At 50.9% G+C, this 11340-nt stretch overlaps 3 protein-coding genes and 1 non-coding gene across 4 annotated transcripts; 2 read left to right on the forward strand and 2 right to left on the reverse strand.

The window, feature by feature from the left end:
- Nucleotides 1-914: 914 nt before the first annotated feature.
- Nucleotides 915-6254, forward strand: BDQ94DRAFT_158741 (tubulin folding cofactor D C terminal-domain-containing protein; the record flags this gene model as incomplete). The annotated part of the gene is made up of 10 exons (XM_026768992.1): nt 915-1088; nt 1180-3685; nt 3732-3943; nt 3974-4014; nt 4061-4399; nt 4448-4613; nt 4661-4787; nt 5229-5299; nt 5467-5773; nt 5857-6254. 10 exons carry the CDS (start codon nt 915-917, stop codon nt 6252-6254), a joined length of 4341 nt encoding a protein of 1446 aa, XP_026627864.1.
- On the reverse strand, nt 4948-5018 carry BDQ94DRAFT_t118. The gene has a single exon. It is a non-coding gene; the product is annotated as a tRNA-Gly (tRNA).
- A 189-nt stretch (nt 6255-6443) lies between the features above and the next one.
- On the reverse strand, nt 6444-7861 carry BDQ94DRAFT_15956 (H(+)-transporting V1 sector ATPase subunit D). Its single transcript, XM_026769088.1, has 8 exons — nt 7740-7861; nt 7548-7660; nt 7472-7482; nt 7085-7410; nt 6984-7032; nt 6923-6932; nt 6831-6871; nt 6444-6782 (listed from the first exon to the last, which is right to left on the reverse strand). The coding sequence occupies exons 1-8, from the start codon at nt 7752-7754 to the stop codon at nt 6553-6555; spliced, it is 795 nt and encodes a 264-aa protein (XP_026627865.1). The 5' UTR covers nt 7755-7861; the 3' UTR covers nt 6444-6552.
- A 123-nt stretch (nt 7862-7984) lies between these two features.
- On the forward strand, nt 7985-11095 carry BDQ94DRAFT_15991 (mRNA splicing protein SYF1). The gene is made up of 5 exons (XM_026769131.1): nt 7985-8162; nt 8230-8346; nt 8408-8461; nt 8550-10561; nt 10616-11095. Exons 1-5 carry the CDS (start codon nt 8073-8075, stop codon nt 10902-10904), a joined length of 2562 nt encoding a protein of 853 aa, XP_026627866.1. The 5' UTR covers nt 7985-8072; the 3' UTR covers nt 10905-11095.
- The last annotated feature ends 245 nt before the right edge of the window (nt 11096-11340 follow it).

Below are 11340 nucleotides of genomic sequence, written 5' to 3' on the forward strand. Positions count from 1 at the left end.
GAGTCGGCCTACCTTGATGGTACTTTGTAGACCAATATCCCTGTCATCGGGTATGAATACTTTTGTATGTTCAATCACATGAAGATGCTATCGCGCTCTTTCGATTAATGGTTAGGTATTAAAGAGCTTTCATATGCATCGAGTAGCAGTAAGTGTTTGGATATAAATTGTATTATAAAGATCTGCAGATAGTATAATAGAGACTCTGCTAGATTATATCCGGAAGTCGGAGAGGGCAGGGTGGTTGAGGCCTTTATATAGACCGGGTCATGTGAAAACTTCACTACAATTGCATCGTCACTGAACCAAATTTACTCTTCATCGTAACTTTGACTTGGTATATTCCCACGACGAGACGTCATTCACAATTTGGTGAATCTATACACCTGTTGGCGGTGATTCTGAACGTGGATGATGCGATTTCCATGCTGTTCTGTGAGGAATTATGGATTTCATCGATTAAGGGGCTTGTTTTTATATTCAATAAAGTTTAAACAGTCTTTATATGTGAATTATATGTAAATCACCATCTAAATGCGCCTTTAGATATTGGTCTGCCATGGAGCTTGAGCTCTTTATGAACTCTTATAGCCGAACGGGACGGAAGATAGATAGAAATATATAATTTTATACTATTGTCAGCAGGCGGACCCATTTCCGGGTTCCATGATTCCAACCAGTAAGTAGCTGTACCAGACTAGCTGCTAATAGACTTAGTAGAAGATATAACGTCGTAAGATTAGGTAGCCGGAATCATGTTCAGCTGTCTAAACAAGAACAATAATGCAGTTGGAGATCGATCTGTATAGTGATGACTAAGCACCACCCAGCAGATGGAATCCCCGCGGCGACTTCAATCTTCCTGATTTGGTACATTCAACGCTTCGATACTTAGTGGTTAGTGGCAATCCATCATGGATGCGGCAGAGGACAGGGAGGTTAAGCTCCAGCGCGCCTCTGGAGACCTCGTCCAAGAGTTTTCCGAGAAGCTACCGTCTCTCCTTTGGAAGACTCGACCCGAACAGCCAAACACCCGCATTCCACGGAGATGGACCCCCGCCGCAAAAACAGAAAGACTCGTCGGCCTGGTAAGCAAGCTGCCCACGCCGTTTCCCAATCCCAATGATCAGTCTACGAATCTTTATTGTAGAATTGTAGAGACAGCTGACCACTCTACAGTTGGAGCCCTTTCAGGAGTGGCCGCAGCTGCTGGACCCCCACCTGCAGACCCTTCTACCCCCTTTAGTTGATGCTTTTCTGGCATACCTGCTTAAGCACCGCGACCAATATGCGGCTAAGCCTGCAGGATTGCAAGGCCAGAAGACGGCATATCCTCTCCCAAGAGCGATCTGTAGGCTGCTTTATACCTTTTGCAAAGTCCGTGGAGTCAAAGTCATCAGTAGGTTCTTGAACAATGAGCCCAAGTATCTTGATCCGCTCCTCCGGGCTTTCATTGAATGGGATGCTGTCAAAGATGAACCTGAGCTTGGCCTTGGGGACATTCCCCTGCGACTGGTCTGGGAAGAGCGCTACGTGATGCTGATTTGGCTCTCACACTTGTTACTTGCCCCCTTCGACCTGGCTTCGATGTCGTCGGATGATATCCCGGTTCCTTATGACAACCTCGGCACGTTAAAACAGATGCCGACCCAGACACCAATGGTTACTAAATCTCTACTTTCGTTGGCGTTGAATTATGTTCACGTCTCGGGCAAAGAACGGGAAGCCGCTACCATTGTCCTGGCACGACTGGTGCTTCGGCGTGATATGCAGGCGCTTGGGCTTTTGACTAACCTGACAGACTGGGCGTTTTCGCTCGTTCAGCCTGCAGGTAGTTCTGATCCCCCTTCAGTCTACACGTGTATTGGCGTGTTGTCTTTCATTGCTCGCTTGGGTGCGTCCGGTCAGGTGGATGACTTTGCTCCCCTGGTGTCGCCCGTCTTTGGACAGACGCTGCAAATTCTGCAGGGCAACTCGGCGGTCTCTGACGTTATCAAGTCTTCTGCTCTGGCACGGAAAACTATCATCAAAATCTTGCGTACTGTAACAGTCATGGCCTTGTCTCTCAGTGAGAGGGAAGACAATGCAATCTCGGACGACCAGATTTCTACAATTTTGGAGGATGCAATTGATCACTTCCTCGTAGCACTTGCTGATAAGGATACCCCTGTGCGCTTCGCGGCGAGCAAGGCCCTGAGTATCATTACTTTGAAGCTGGATCCAGATATGGCTGTGGAAGTCATCGAGGCTGTTACCGGCTCATTGGAGGAGAACATTCTGTATGAGAAGCCGAACGGTACCATCGTGACACCGCTGGAGGCTCGGAGGATAGGGATCAACACGCTCAAACGGAATTTGAGCGCAGTCGACGCTCAAAGGTGGCAGGGTCTGATCCTGACGCTCGGCCATCTCCTGTTTCGCCGGGCGCCTCCTACCCATCAACTTGGCGATGTACTTCAACCACTTGTTTCGGGTCTTGACTTCGAACAACGGTCATCAACTGGAAGCTCTGTTGGAACAGGCGTGCGCGATGCCTCGTGTTTCGGAATTTGGGCGCTGTCCCGCAAGTATACCACCCAGGAACTGCTTGCCTTGAAACCGCAGACAATCAGCACTGCCGCAGCCCAAGGTGAAGGAGAAAGTACATTGCAGATGCTGGCAATTGAGCTGGTGTGTGCCGCGTGCGTCGATCCGTCTGGAAACATTCGGAGAGGTGCTTCTGCAGCATTGCAAGAGCTCATTGGGCGTCACCCCAACACAATTGCCGAAGGTATATCGCTTGTGCAGGTTGTGGATTACCATGCGGTTGCTCGGCGCTCGCGGGCAATGATCGATGTTGCCAACGCTACCGCTGCTCTCAGCCTCCATTACTGGAGCCCCCTTGTCGAATCATTGATGCACTGGCGAGGTATTGGCTCGCCAGATGCAGAGTCCCGCAGGCATGCAGCCAAAGCGATCGGAGTTTTGAGTACGCAGCAGTCATACAAAACAATGGCACAAGTGTTCCAGCGGCTGCTGAATAGGTTATCCAGTATCCCACATAGTGACGTGGAGACTAGACATGGCTGTCTTTTGGCCATTGCGGCTACGGTTGACGCATTCAACGCCCAGCGTGAGAGGGATCCCGGAGATGCATCGGACGCAACGAGTGTCGCGCATCATGTGGTCAAGGCCTGGGAGATATTTGGCTCTTCGCTCGGGCCAACCAAAGATGACCTCACCCTTCAGACTTTCCGGCCCGAGCTGACAGCGGAGGCCTCTTCTCAGTTGATCTGCTCTCTTGCCAAATCAGTTGCTCTGGCACGTGAACCGCGAATCTCTCAACCCTCAGTGGATTTGCTTACCAAGGCCCAAGAAACACTCTTGTTATGCATATCACGGAGCGAGGATACCTCTATCGAGAGCTCATCCAATGCAGTATCCGAGCTTCTACCACTTTTGCCACTTGACGAACAGGACAAGATGATCCAGGGGTGGTTTTCACACATTCATACTACTTGGAACCTGCCAACGGGTCGCGGTCAGATCACGGCCCTGGGTACGGTGTTCAAACGGATTGGCAAGAATAGTCCTCTCAGGAAATCTATTATAGACAGCATCATAGAATGTGCAGAAAAAGAAGAACTAATCGAGAAGAGAGTGGCCGCTGTCAGGAGCTTGGCTACCGGTGTTCTGCCGCATATAGGTATGTTTACTAACCAAATAGTAAAGCAATTGCTAATGCTTTGAAGATGTAACCGATGACATTCTGAATCACCTCGTCCGGTTCCTAAATGATTATACAACCGATAGGCGAGGAGATATCGGGTCTTTGATACGGCTTGAAGCGATTCAGGCCGCAAAGTCTGTCCTAGATGCAGGATCGAGACTCACCAATCAAGTACATGGGGTGCAAAATATCATTGGGTGCCTTTGCCGACTTGCAGCGGAAAAGCTCGACAAAGTACGTGTGCAAGCATGGATTTGTCTTCAGGGCTACTGGGAAACAGCCAATGGCTTCCCCCCGTTGATTAGGTGCGTCTACCGTGTGTATTCAAAATAAGGATACTGATCCAATCAGGAAATACGACCACTTCAGTCATGTATCATCAGCGGAGTATCTGCTGCAACTGCTCCAGTTGCAGAGTATTGATTGGCTGCGCCAGCCTCTGTTTCAAGGCCTTGCAACTTCTGCCGTTGCGGGTAGCGAAGGACTGATTCGGTCATCTCGCTCAGCTCTGGTACAGAGTATCCAAGAAGCAGAGGATCCACAGACTGCAGTATTGGCCATGATCAAGGACTTGGCCGCCATATTGGGCGAATATCTTCAGGATGATCGATTCGCGATCCCTGTGCTCGAGCTCTTAGCATTCCTACTGGATAGCTTTGTTACTTCTGTGCCCGATGACTCGGCCCCAAGGTACATTTCTCCCATTTGCAGGCTGCAATGTATACTGACAAGTAACAGTCTGCGGAAGCTATTCGTCCTCATCCAAAGAGCGCACTTTAAGTCGTCAAACATTGCCCGACTCGAAGCGGCAGTCCGAGCTTATGCGCCTTTATCGAGGATAGAGCAGCTACATACGGAAGTGATCAAGAAAATGACGGCGCTGTTGCTGCATCCGTTCCCTAGGGTGGGTCTTACGATTCCTTCTGCGGCGTGTACGGCTAACCAGAGCAGGTACGCAACACTGTGGCCGAGTATATATTCATGGAGACGGGGATTGAAGTAGTTAAGATGGAAGACTGGTCCAAACCGACCAAGCAGTTGAAAGAGCCGGTTGAGAAGGTGAGGGAGAAGCTGGGTTGTAAATAGCGTATTCCTCAGTCATGGATATCTTATCCCGTCGTTTTGCCGATCTCCCAATTCTGCCAATATACCACATAGAATGAATTAACTCTAGAATAGATAATAAGCAATAAAGTTGCTACTATCAGAAAGTAGAAAAAGTAAAAAAGAAATTGCTGTGCATCATCCGTGAATCGAACACGGGCCTCATCGATGGCAACGATGAATTCTACCACTAGACCAATGATGCTGTTGTGGTGTAAGGAGTCTCCATATTAAGCTTCCTAAAGGGCAGGATCTGTCCCACCCAGCAGCAATCACCTGACCCGAAGCTCACCCGCTAAAGCGGCACCCATCCACCGGCCCCGTCGCCGACATATCTACAGTTCGAGACCTACTCCAAGTAGGTAATTCCGATAGCTCTCACACCATTCCCTCCAACTCAACCTCCACCAACAAGGGTACTCCCCACAAACGCACAGCAACAATGGCGACCATAACAGCGCCCACCCCGATACCCCCCAACTGCACGTAAGTCAATACATTCTCTCCCATCTCTTCTTCCTCCGAACCCGCATCGCAACAAACCCATATAGCAATAACATAAACTGACCACCAGCTCACAGAGTCTACGTACTACTCCCCCCAGCGTTACCCCCTACTCACACCGCACCTCTAACACCTATGAAACGAAATAGGTCCGCAACCTAGAAGAGCGCATCAAAGTCGACCAGCTAAAAGAAGCCCTGGAAGAGATCTTCTCCGAATACGGCACGGTACTTGAAATCGTCGCGAAAACGAACCTCAAGGCAAAAGGACAGGCGTTTGTTGTGTTCGACACCGTGGAGGCGGCGACCCGCGCCATCGATGAAATCAATGGCTTCGAACTCTTCGACAAACCGATGGTGTTGGATTACGCGAAGACGAGAAGTGATATGACGGTGTTGCGTGAGGGCGGAGAGGATGAGCTAGAGGCGCATAAGAGACGGAGGTTGGCTGAGAAGGGTATGCATATTCCCTTCCGTCTATTTTATCGTTTTGGTCTGGATGGGAAGGCTAATGTGTCATGTGGTTGGTGTTTGGTGTAGAACGCAAACAAGCGCACGAAGCCCTCGAAGCTCAGAAAAAGCTCAAGCGACCCCCCGGTGCTCCTACGGAACCTGGCCGTCCTGCGAAAACCGCCAAGGGCGCTGGTCTCAAGCCTACCAGTGGGGCTGCGGCGGCGGTTATTCCGGACGAGTATCTGCCCCCGAACAAGATTCTCTTCTTGCGCGACTTGCCCGATACTGCGGATCAGGACAGTCTGACGGCTGTGTTCGGTCGGTTCGAAGGATTCCAGGAGGTTCGGTTGGTGCCCGGACGCAAGGGTATTGCGTTCGTCGAGTACGAGAACGAGTCTGGGGCTATCAGTGCCAAGGAGGCGACGTCGGGGATGCCTATGGGAGAGGCTGGGAAGCCGATTCGGGTTACTTACCAGAGACAATGATTGTGTTTGTTGTCTGTGGTGGTTGTGGCTTGTTTGGCGTTGGGGTGGGTATTTTATTTTATTTTCTCCCTCGTGTCTAGTATGTCTCTTGTTTCATTACTATTACTACCTACTTGATCTGTTGGATGGTATCTGGGAAGAAAGCATGTCTGATGTCTCTTTTGAGGTAAATCATTTGGCTGGCGGTGTGATATCTGACAGTGTAAGGCATATGAAGTGACGAAAAAGAACTGCTCCAGGCTAGAAAGTGTAGGTGAGGGAGGTACTAGTTACAGGGCGAAAGGGAACTGAACGGCGCCTAGAAAATCACGTCCGCATCTTCTTGCTCTCCGAGGACGTCGGGCGCTTCAGGCGCCTCTTCTTCCTTCTTCTCAGCAGCGGCGCTCTCCTGCAGCCTGGCTGCTTCTTTCTGCCGCGCAGCCAGGATCTCTGCGTCTGCAGCAGCGTTGTCGCGTTGCTTCTTACCGGAGACCTTCTTGAGGCGGTAAAACTCTTCTCTGTCGAGCTCGTCCAGCTCCGAGTTGATGTCTAGGCTGTGTTAGTTGGGAGGGAGGTGGCAGGGTAGGGAATACGAACATTTGATGGTGTTTTCAGTACGGGGGATGATAACGTGCTCACTGTAACGGGTTAGTATCTGAATTACTAGGGCGAAGCGATGAATATCTTACATGGCGTTGACTGTGACAAGTTAGCTTAATGGACGGAACAAGTTCTGACAGCAGCACGTACCTCTCCGGTTCACCACCTTAATGACCTCATCTAAAATCACGAATGCAGTCTAGGAACAGTGTTAACTCATCTGAACAACACCATGGGTGTATAAAACCAACCTGTAGACTCGCAAGCTCCACCAGTGTTTCCACTGCTCTAGCATAGGTCTCCCGACAGCGCTGGACCTGCATACCACCCTTTCCGAGACCTGTCAAGCCAAAGTCGTTGATTCCATCCTCCGTGTAGCTCTCGAAATGAGGGAGCAAAACACCCGAGACGTTCTCTTGCTTGGCCCTCACGCGGAACCGGGCCTGCTTGGCGGACTCCTGGATTTGGTAGCCAATATCTCCTCCGACCGCATAGCTGACTTCGGCAAGCGAGAAAGCGGCGATTTGCATGACCCGTCCCATCTTCTGCTTGGCCTCGTCGATGCGCCGGGTGATCTCTAGACACATAAATTAGTCTCTGACATGGTGGGAAGCTTTAGGGAGGAAGGCCTCTCATACCCCGGAAACGCCTGTAGATCAGGTTGGGTTAGTGATAACAGTCTCCAATTAGAATAGCGCAAGTCAAAGAACGTACTTGGTCAAAGCCTCACTCTTCCGCTTCAACAAACTGTGTCCAGTCTCGGCACCCTTCAGTTTACCCTTCATCAACCCCAACGACTGGCGAGTCGGAAAGACTGCCTCACGGCCCTGAATAGGTAAGTGTAGTCAGTATGCATGTCCCCGCATAGCTCTTGAAAGGAGACAGGAGGATCAGATCCGGACATACCACAGCACCCGACATGATTTATGCAGACGAAAACAAAAATAAAGAAACAGGGAACAACAAGGGCCACTCCAATCCCGACAAAGGCCACGATAGCTGCAGCGAGGAGGGAGGGCCGCGATATGCGATGACGATGCGCGATAGTGAGCTTGGACCACCCCGTGCCCGCCCGCATGACTCCCGGTCACGTGCACGATGTCCGACTTCATCGCCCGCAGCGCTCGGCGCTTTTCTCCAACCCGCGCGACCAGACAAGCTTTCCCCGTTCATGCGAACCCCTTTTCTGCGGATTTCGTGTTGACCGTGTGAGTTGGTCCCGCTCGATTGAGTGGCGCAATGCCAGGGACAATCCTGCCCCCGAGATCCCACCGGCAACACGCTCAGATGGACCGAACGTCGGCCTCAGGGCCGGACCTCTACCTGATTGTAAGTGGGGGCGACGCACCCATTGAACTACCAGAAAGATGTGGCTAACTGTGCGATGTGATTCCAGGCCGATCAGGATACTGTCTACGAGCAGGATCTCCTTCGCAGTCCCGGTAGTATCAAACCATGGCTTGCCTATATCGAATATAAACAGCAACATGGCACGCTCTACGAGCAAGCCTTTGTACGTTTTTCCTACCGTCGCGATGTCGTCCTCGTATGCGTGCTAATGGATTTACTCGCAGGTTATGGAGCGTGCGTGTAGAGAACTACCGAGATCTTACAAGCTGTGGAAAATGGTATGGACTCTTTTCTGCCTGCGGCACCCCTCATATCATTATATTCCGTGTCACATGGAGGTGTCAGAATACAGCTGACCATAGGCAGTATCTCGAATTTCGGACACAACACCTCAAGGGCCGCAACGCGACTGTTTATCGGGCCGAATACCAGAAAGTCAACGCGCTCTTCGAGCGTGCTCTCATCCTGCTCAACAAGATGCCGCGGATATGGGAAATGTATCTCTCCTTCCTGCTCCAGCAGCCTCTTGTCACGCAAACCCGACGGACGTTCGATCGTGCCCTGCGAGCTCTACCAATCACACAACACAATCGGATTTGGAAGCTCTACAAGACTTTTGCGCGTTCCGCGTCAGGACAGACGGCCGTGAAGATCTGGGCTCGATACATGCAGATTCACCCTGAGAATGCTGAGGAGTACATTCAACTGCTCGTCGATATGGGCCAGTACACGGAGGCTGTGAAGCGGTACATGGAAATACTCGACAACCCCCGTTTCCAGTCCAAGGAAGGAAAGAGTAATTTCCAGCTATGGACGGAGATGGTGGACTTGCTGGTATCAAAGGCAAAGCAGATCGAGACTGGCCCTCAGGTAGGAATTGATGTCGACGCCATTCTGCGCAGTGGCATTGATCGGTTTGCCGACCAGAGGGGCAAGCTGTGGGCTGGTTTGGCCACTTATTGGATTACCAGAGGCAATTTCGAAAAAGCAAGAGATGTCTTTGAGGAAGGTATCACCACGGTCATGACGGTCAGAGACTTTACACTGATCTTTGACTCTTATGTCGAATTCGAGGAGTCTATCATTGGCAGCCTGATGGAATCAGCAGCAACCCGAACTGACAAAGGACAAAGTGACGAGGAAGCAGACTTCGACCTTGATCTGCGGATGATGCGATTTGAGCAACTCATGGATCGACGACCGTTCCTTGTTAATGATGTGCTTCTCAGGCAGAACCCGAACAATGTCATTGAGTGGGAGAAGCGAGTGGCCCTCTGGGGAGACAACAAGCACGAGGTCGTGCAAACCTACACAGCTGCTATTGCGGCTATTAACCCCAAGAAGGCACACGGCAAATTCTCCGAACTCTGGGTCAATTATGCCAAGTTCTACGAAAACGGAGGTGATCTGGACACGGCTAGAGTCATCTTTGAGAAGGCTGTCAAGGTTCCTTTCAAATCAGTTGCTGAACTCGCCGAGACATGGTGCGAGTGGGCGGAAATGGAACTCCGGAGCGAGAACTTCGACAAGGCCGTGGAGATCATGGCGAAGGCAACGCTAGCACCGAAGAAGTCGACTGTGGACTATTTCGACGAGAACCTGTCACCTCAGCAACGTGTGCACAAGAGCTGGAAGTTATGGAGTTTCTATGTCGATTTGGTCGAAAGTGTGTCCTCCCTGGAGGAGACGAAGAAGGTCTACGAAAGGATTTTCGAACTGCGCATCGCTACCCCTCAAACCGTCGTCAACTATGCCAACCTCCTGGAAGAGAACAAATACTTCGAAGACTCCTTCAAGGTCTACGAACGTGGATTGGATCTCTTCAGTTACCCAGTTGCGTTCGAGCTCTGGAACCTCTACCTGACCAAGGCAGTTGACCGGAAAATTGGAATTGAACGACTCCGCGATCTGTTCGAACAAGCCTTGGACGGATGTCCTCCCAAATTCGCCAAGCCTCTTTACTTGATGTACGGCAACCTGGAAGAGGAGCGCGGTCTGGCCAGACATGCCATGAGAATCTACGAGCGTGCTACCCGCGCCGTCTCCGATGAGGACAGATTTGAAATGTTCGAGTTCTACATCACCAAGTCGGCTTCGAACTTCGGATTAACGTCCACGAGACCCATCTACGAACGGGCCATTGCAGCCTTGCCCGATCAAGAAGCGAAGGAAATGTGCCTCAAGTTTGCGGAGATGGAGCGGAGACTCGGTGAAATCGATCGGGCCCGTGCTATCTATGGGCATGCGTCGCAGTTCTGCGATCCCCGGACCAACGCGCCCTTCTGGCAGAAATGGGAGGCATTTGAAGTCCAGCACGGAAACGAGGACACCTTCAAGGAGATGCTTCGTATCAAGCGCAGTGTTCAAGCGCAGTACAAGTAAGTGATCCCCTTGTGTAGCAAGCAATTGGCTCATGACTAACCTCAAAACAGCACCGACGTCAACTTCATCGCTTCCCAGGCGATTGCCCGCAGTCAACAACGGACCCAAGATGGCGGCAAAGACAACACCGAGCAAGATGGCGTGGACGCAGAGGCGGAGCGTGCAGACGCAATGGCAGCATTGGAACGACAGGCTCGTGCCCCCGTGGGCTTTGTCGCCGCCAGCACCGGACCAGAAGGTGGCAACCGGCCACCTCCAGCTGGCCAGGAACAGCAGCCCCCGGCTGCTCCAGTCAACCCGGATGCGATTGACCTCGATGACGACATGGATGCTGACTAGTTTTTCCTCGTTTCTCTGCTCAATTTACCTGTATACCATTCCTTTATCTTTTGAATAGCTGCGCTGCAATCTCAATGACAACATCCCATCATCCATCAACGCATTCAAGATGGAATTGCTGCAAATTTCCTGACTTTCCATCATCATCACTATCAACCACTTTTCTATACTCTCTCATCTACATACAATCTCATCTAACAAACAACTCGTCGTCGCTACTGGGCCTTTTTGAATAGCCCAGAACAATCCCCTCCACACTACAAACCCATCTGTACCACTCGACCATCCACCTTCTCCTTTTTTTGATCTCCAACCCATGTATCTGTCCGCGCGTCTTTCATTCCCACTTTGCTCTATATCTACTTATAGGATACCTATTTAGTTAGTACGTATCATTCTTCTCTTCGGCGTTCTTTACTATAGTATAGTTAGTATA

Source organism: Aspergillus welwitschiae, assembly GCF_003344945.1.
Source record: "Aspergillus welwitschiae strain CBS 139.54b unplaced genomic scaffold BDQ94scaffold_11, whole genome shotgun sequence".
NCBI lineage: Eukaryota > Fungi > Ascomycota > Eurotiomycetes > Eurotiales > Aspergillaceae > Aspergillus > Aspergillus welwitschiae.

What these genes read in the sequence shown, in the direction of transcription:
- BDQ94DRAFT_15956 (XM_026769088.1), bottom strand. An exon ending in TGGAGCTTGCGAGTCTACAG is followed by an intron (nt 7,033 to 7,084) that starts GTTGGTTTTATA and finishes CACTGTTCCTAG; the next exon opens with ACTGCATTCGTGATTTTAGA. An exon ending in TACTGAAAACACCATCAAAT is followed by an intron (nt 6,783 to 6,830) that starts GTTCGTATTCCC and finishes AACACAGCCTAG; the next exon opens with ACATCAACTCGGAGCTGGAC.
- BDQ94DRAFT_15991 (XM_026769131.1), top strand. Translation starts at nt 8,073, where the DNA reads ATGCCAGGGACAATCCTGCCCCCGAGATCCCACCGGCAACACGCTCAG. An exon ending in GGCCGGACCTCTACCTGATT is followed by an intron (nt 8,163 to 8,229) that starts GTAAGTGGGGGC and finishes ATGTGATTCCAG; the next exon opens with GCCGATCAGGATACTGTCTA. An exon ending in CGCTCTACGAGCAAGCCTTT is followed by an intron (nt 8,347 to 8,407) that starts GTACGTTTTTCC and finishes ATTTACTCGCAG; the next exon opens with GTTATGGAGCGTGCGTGTAG.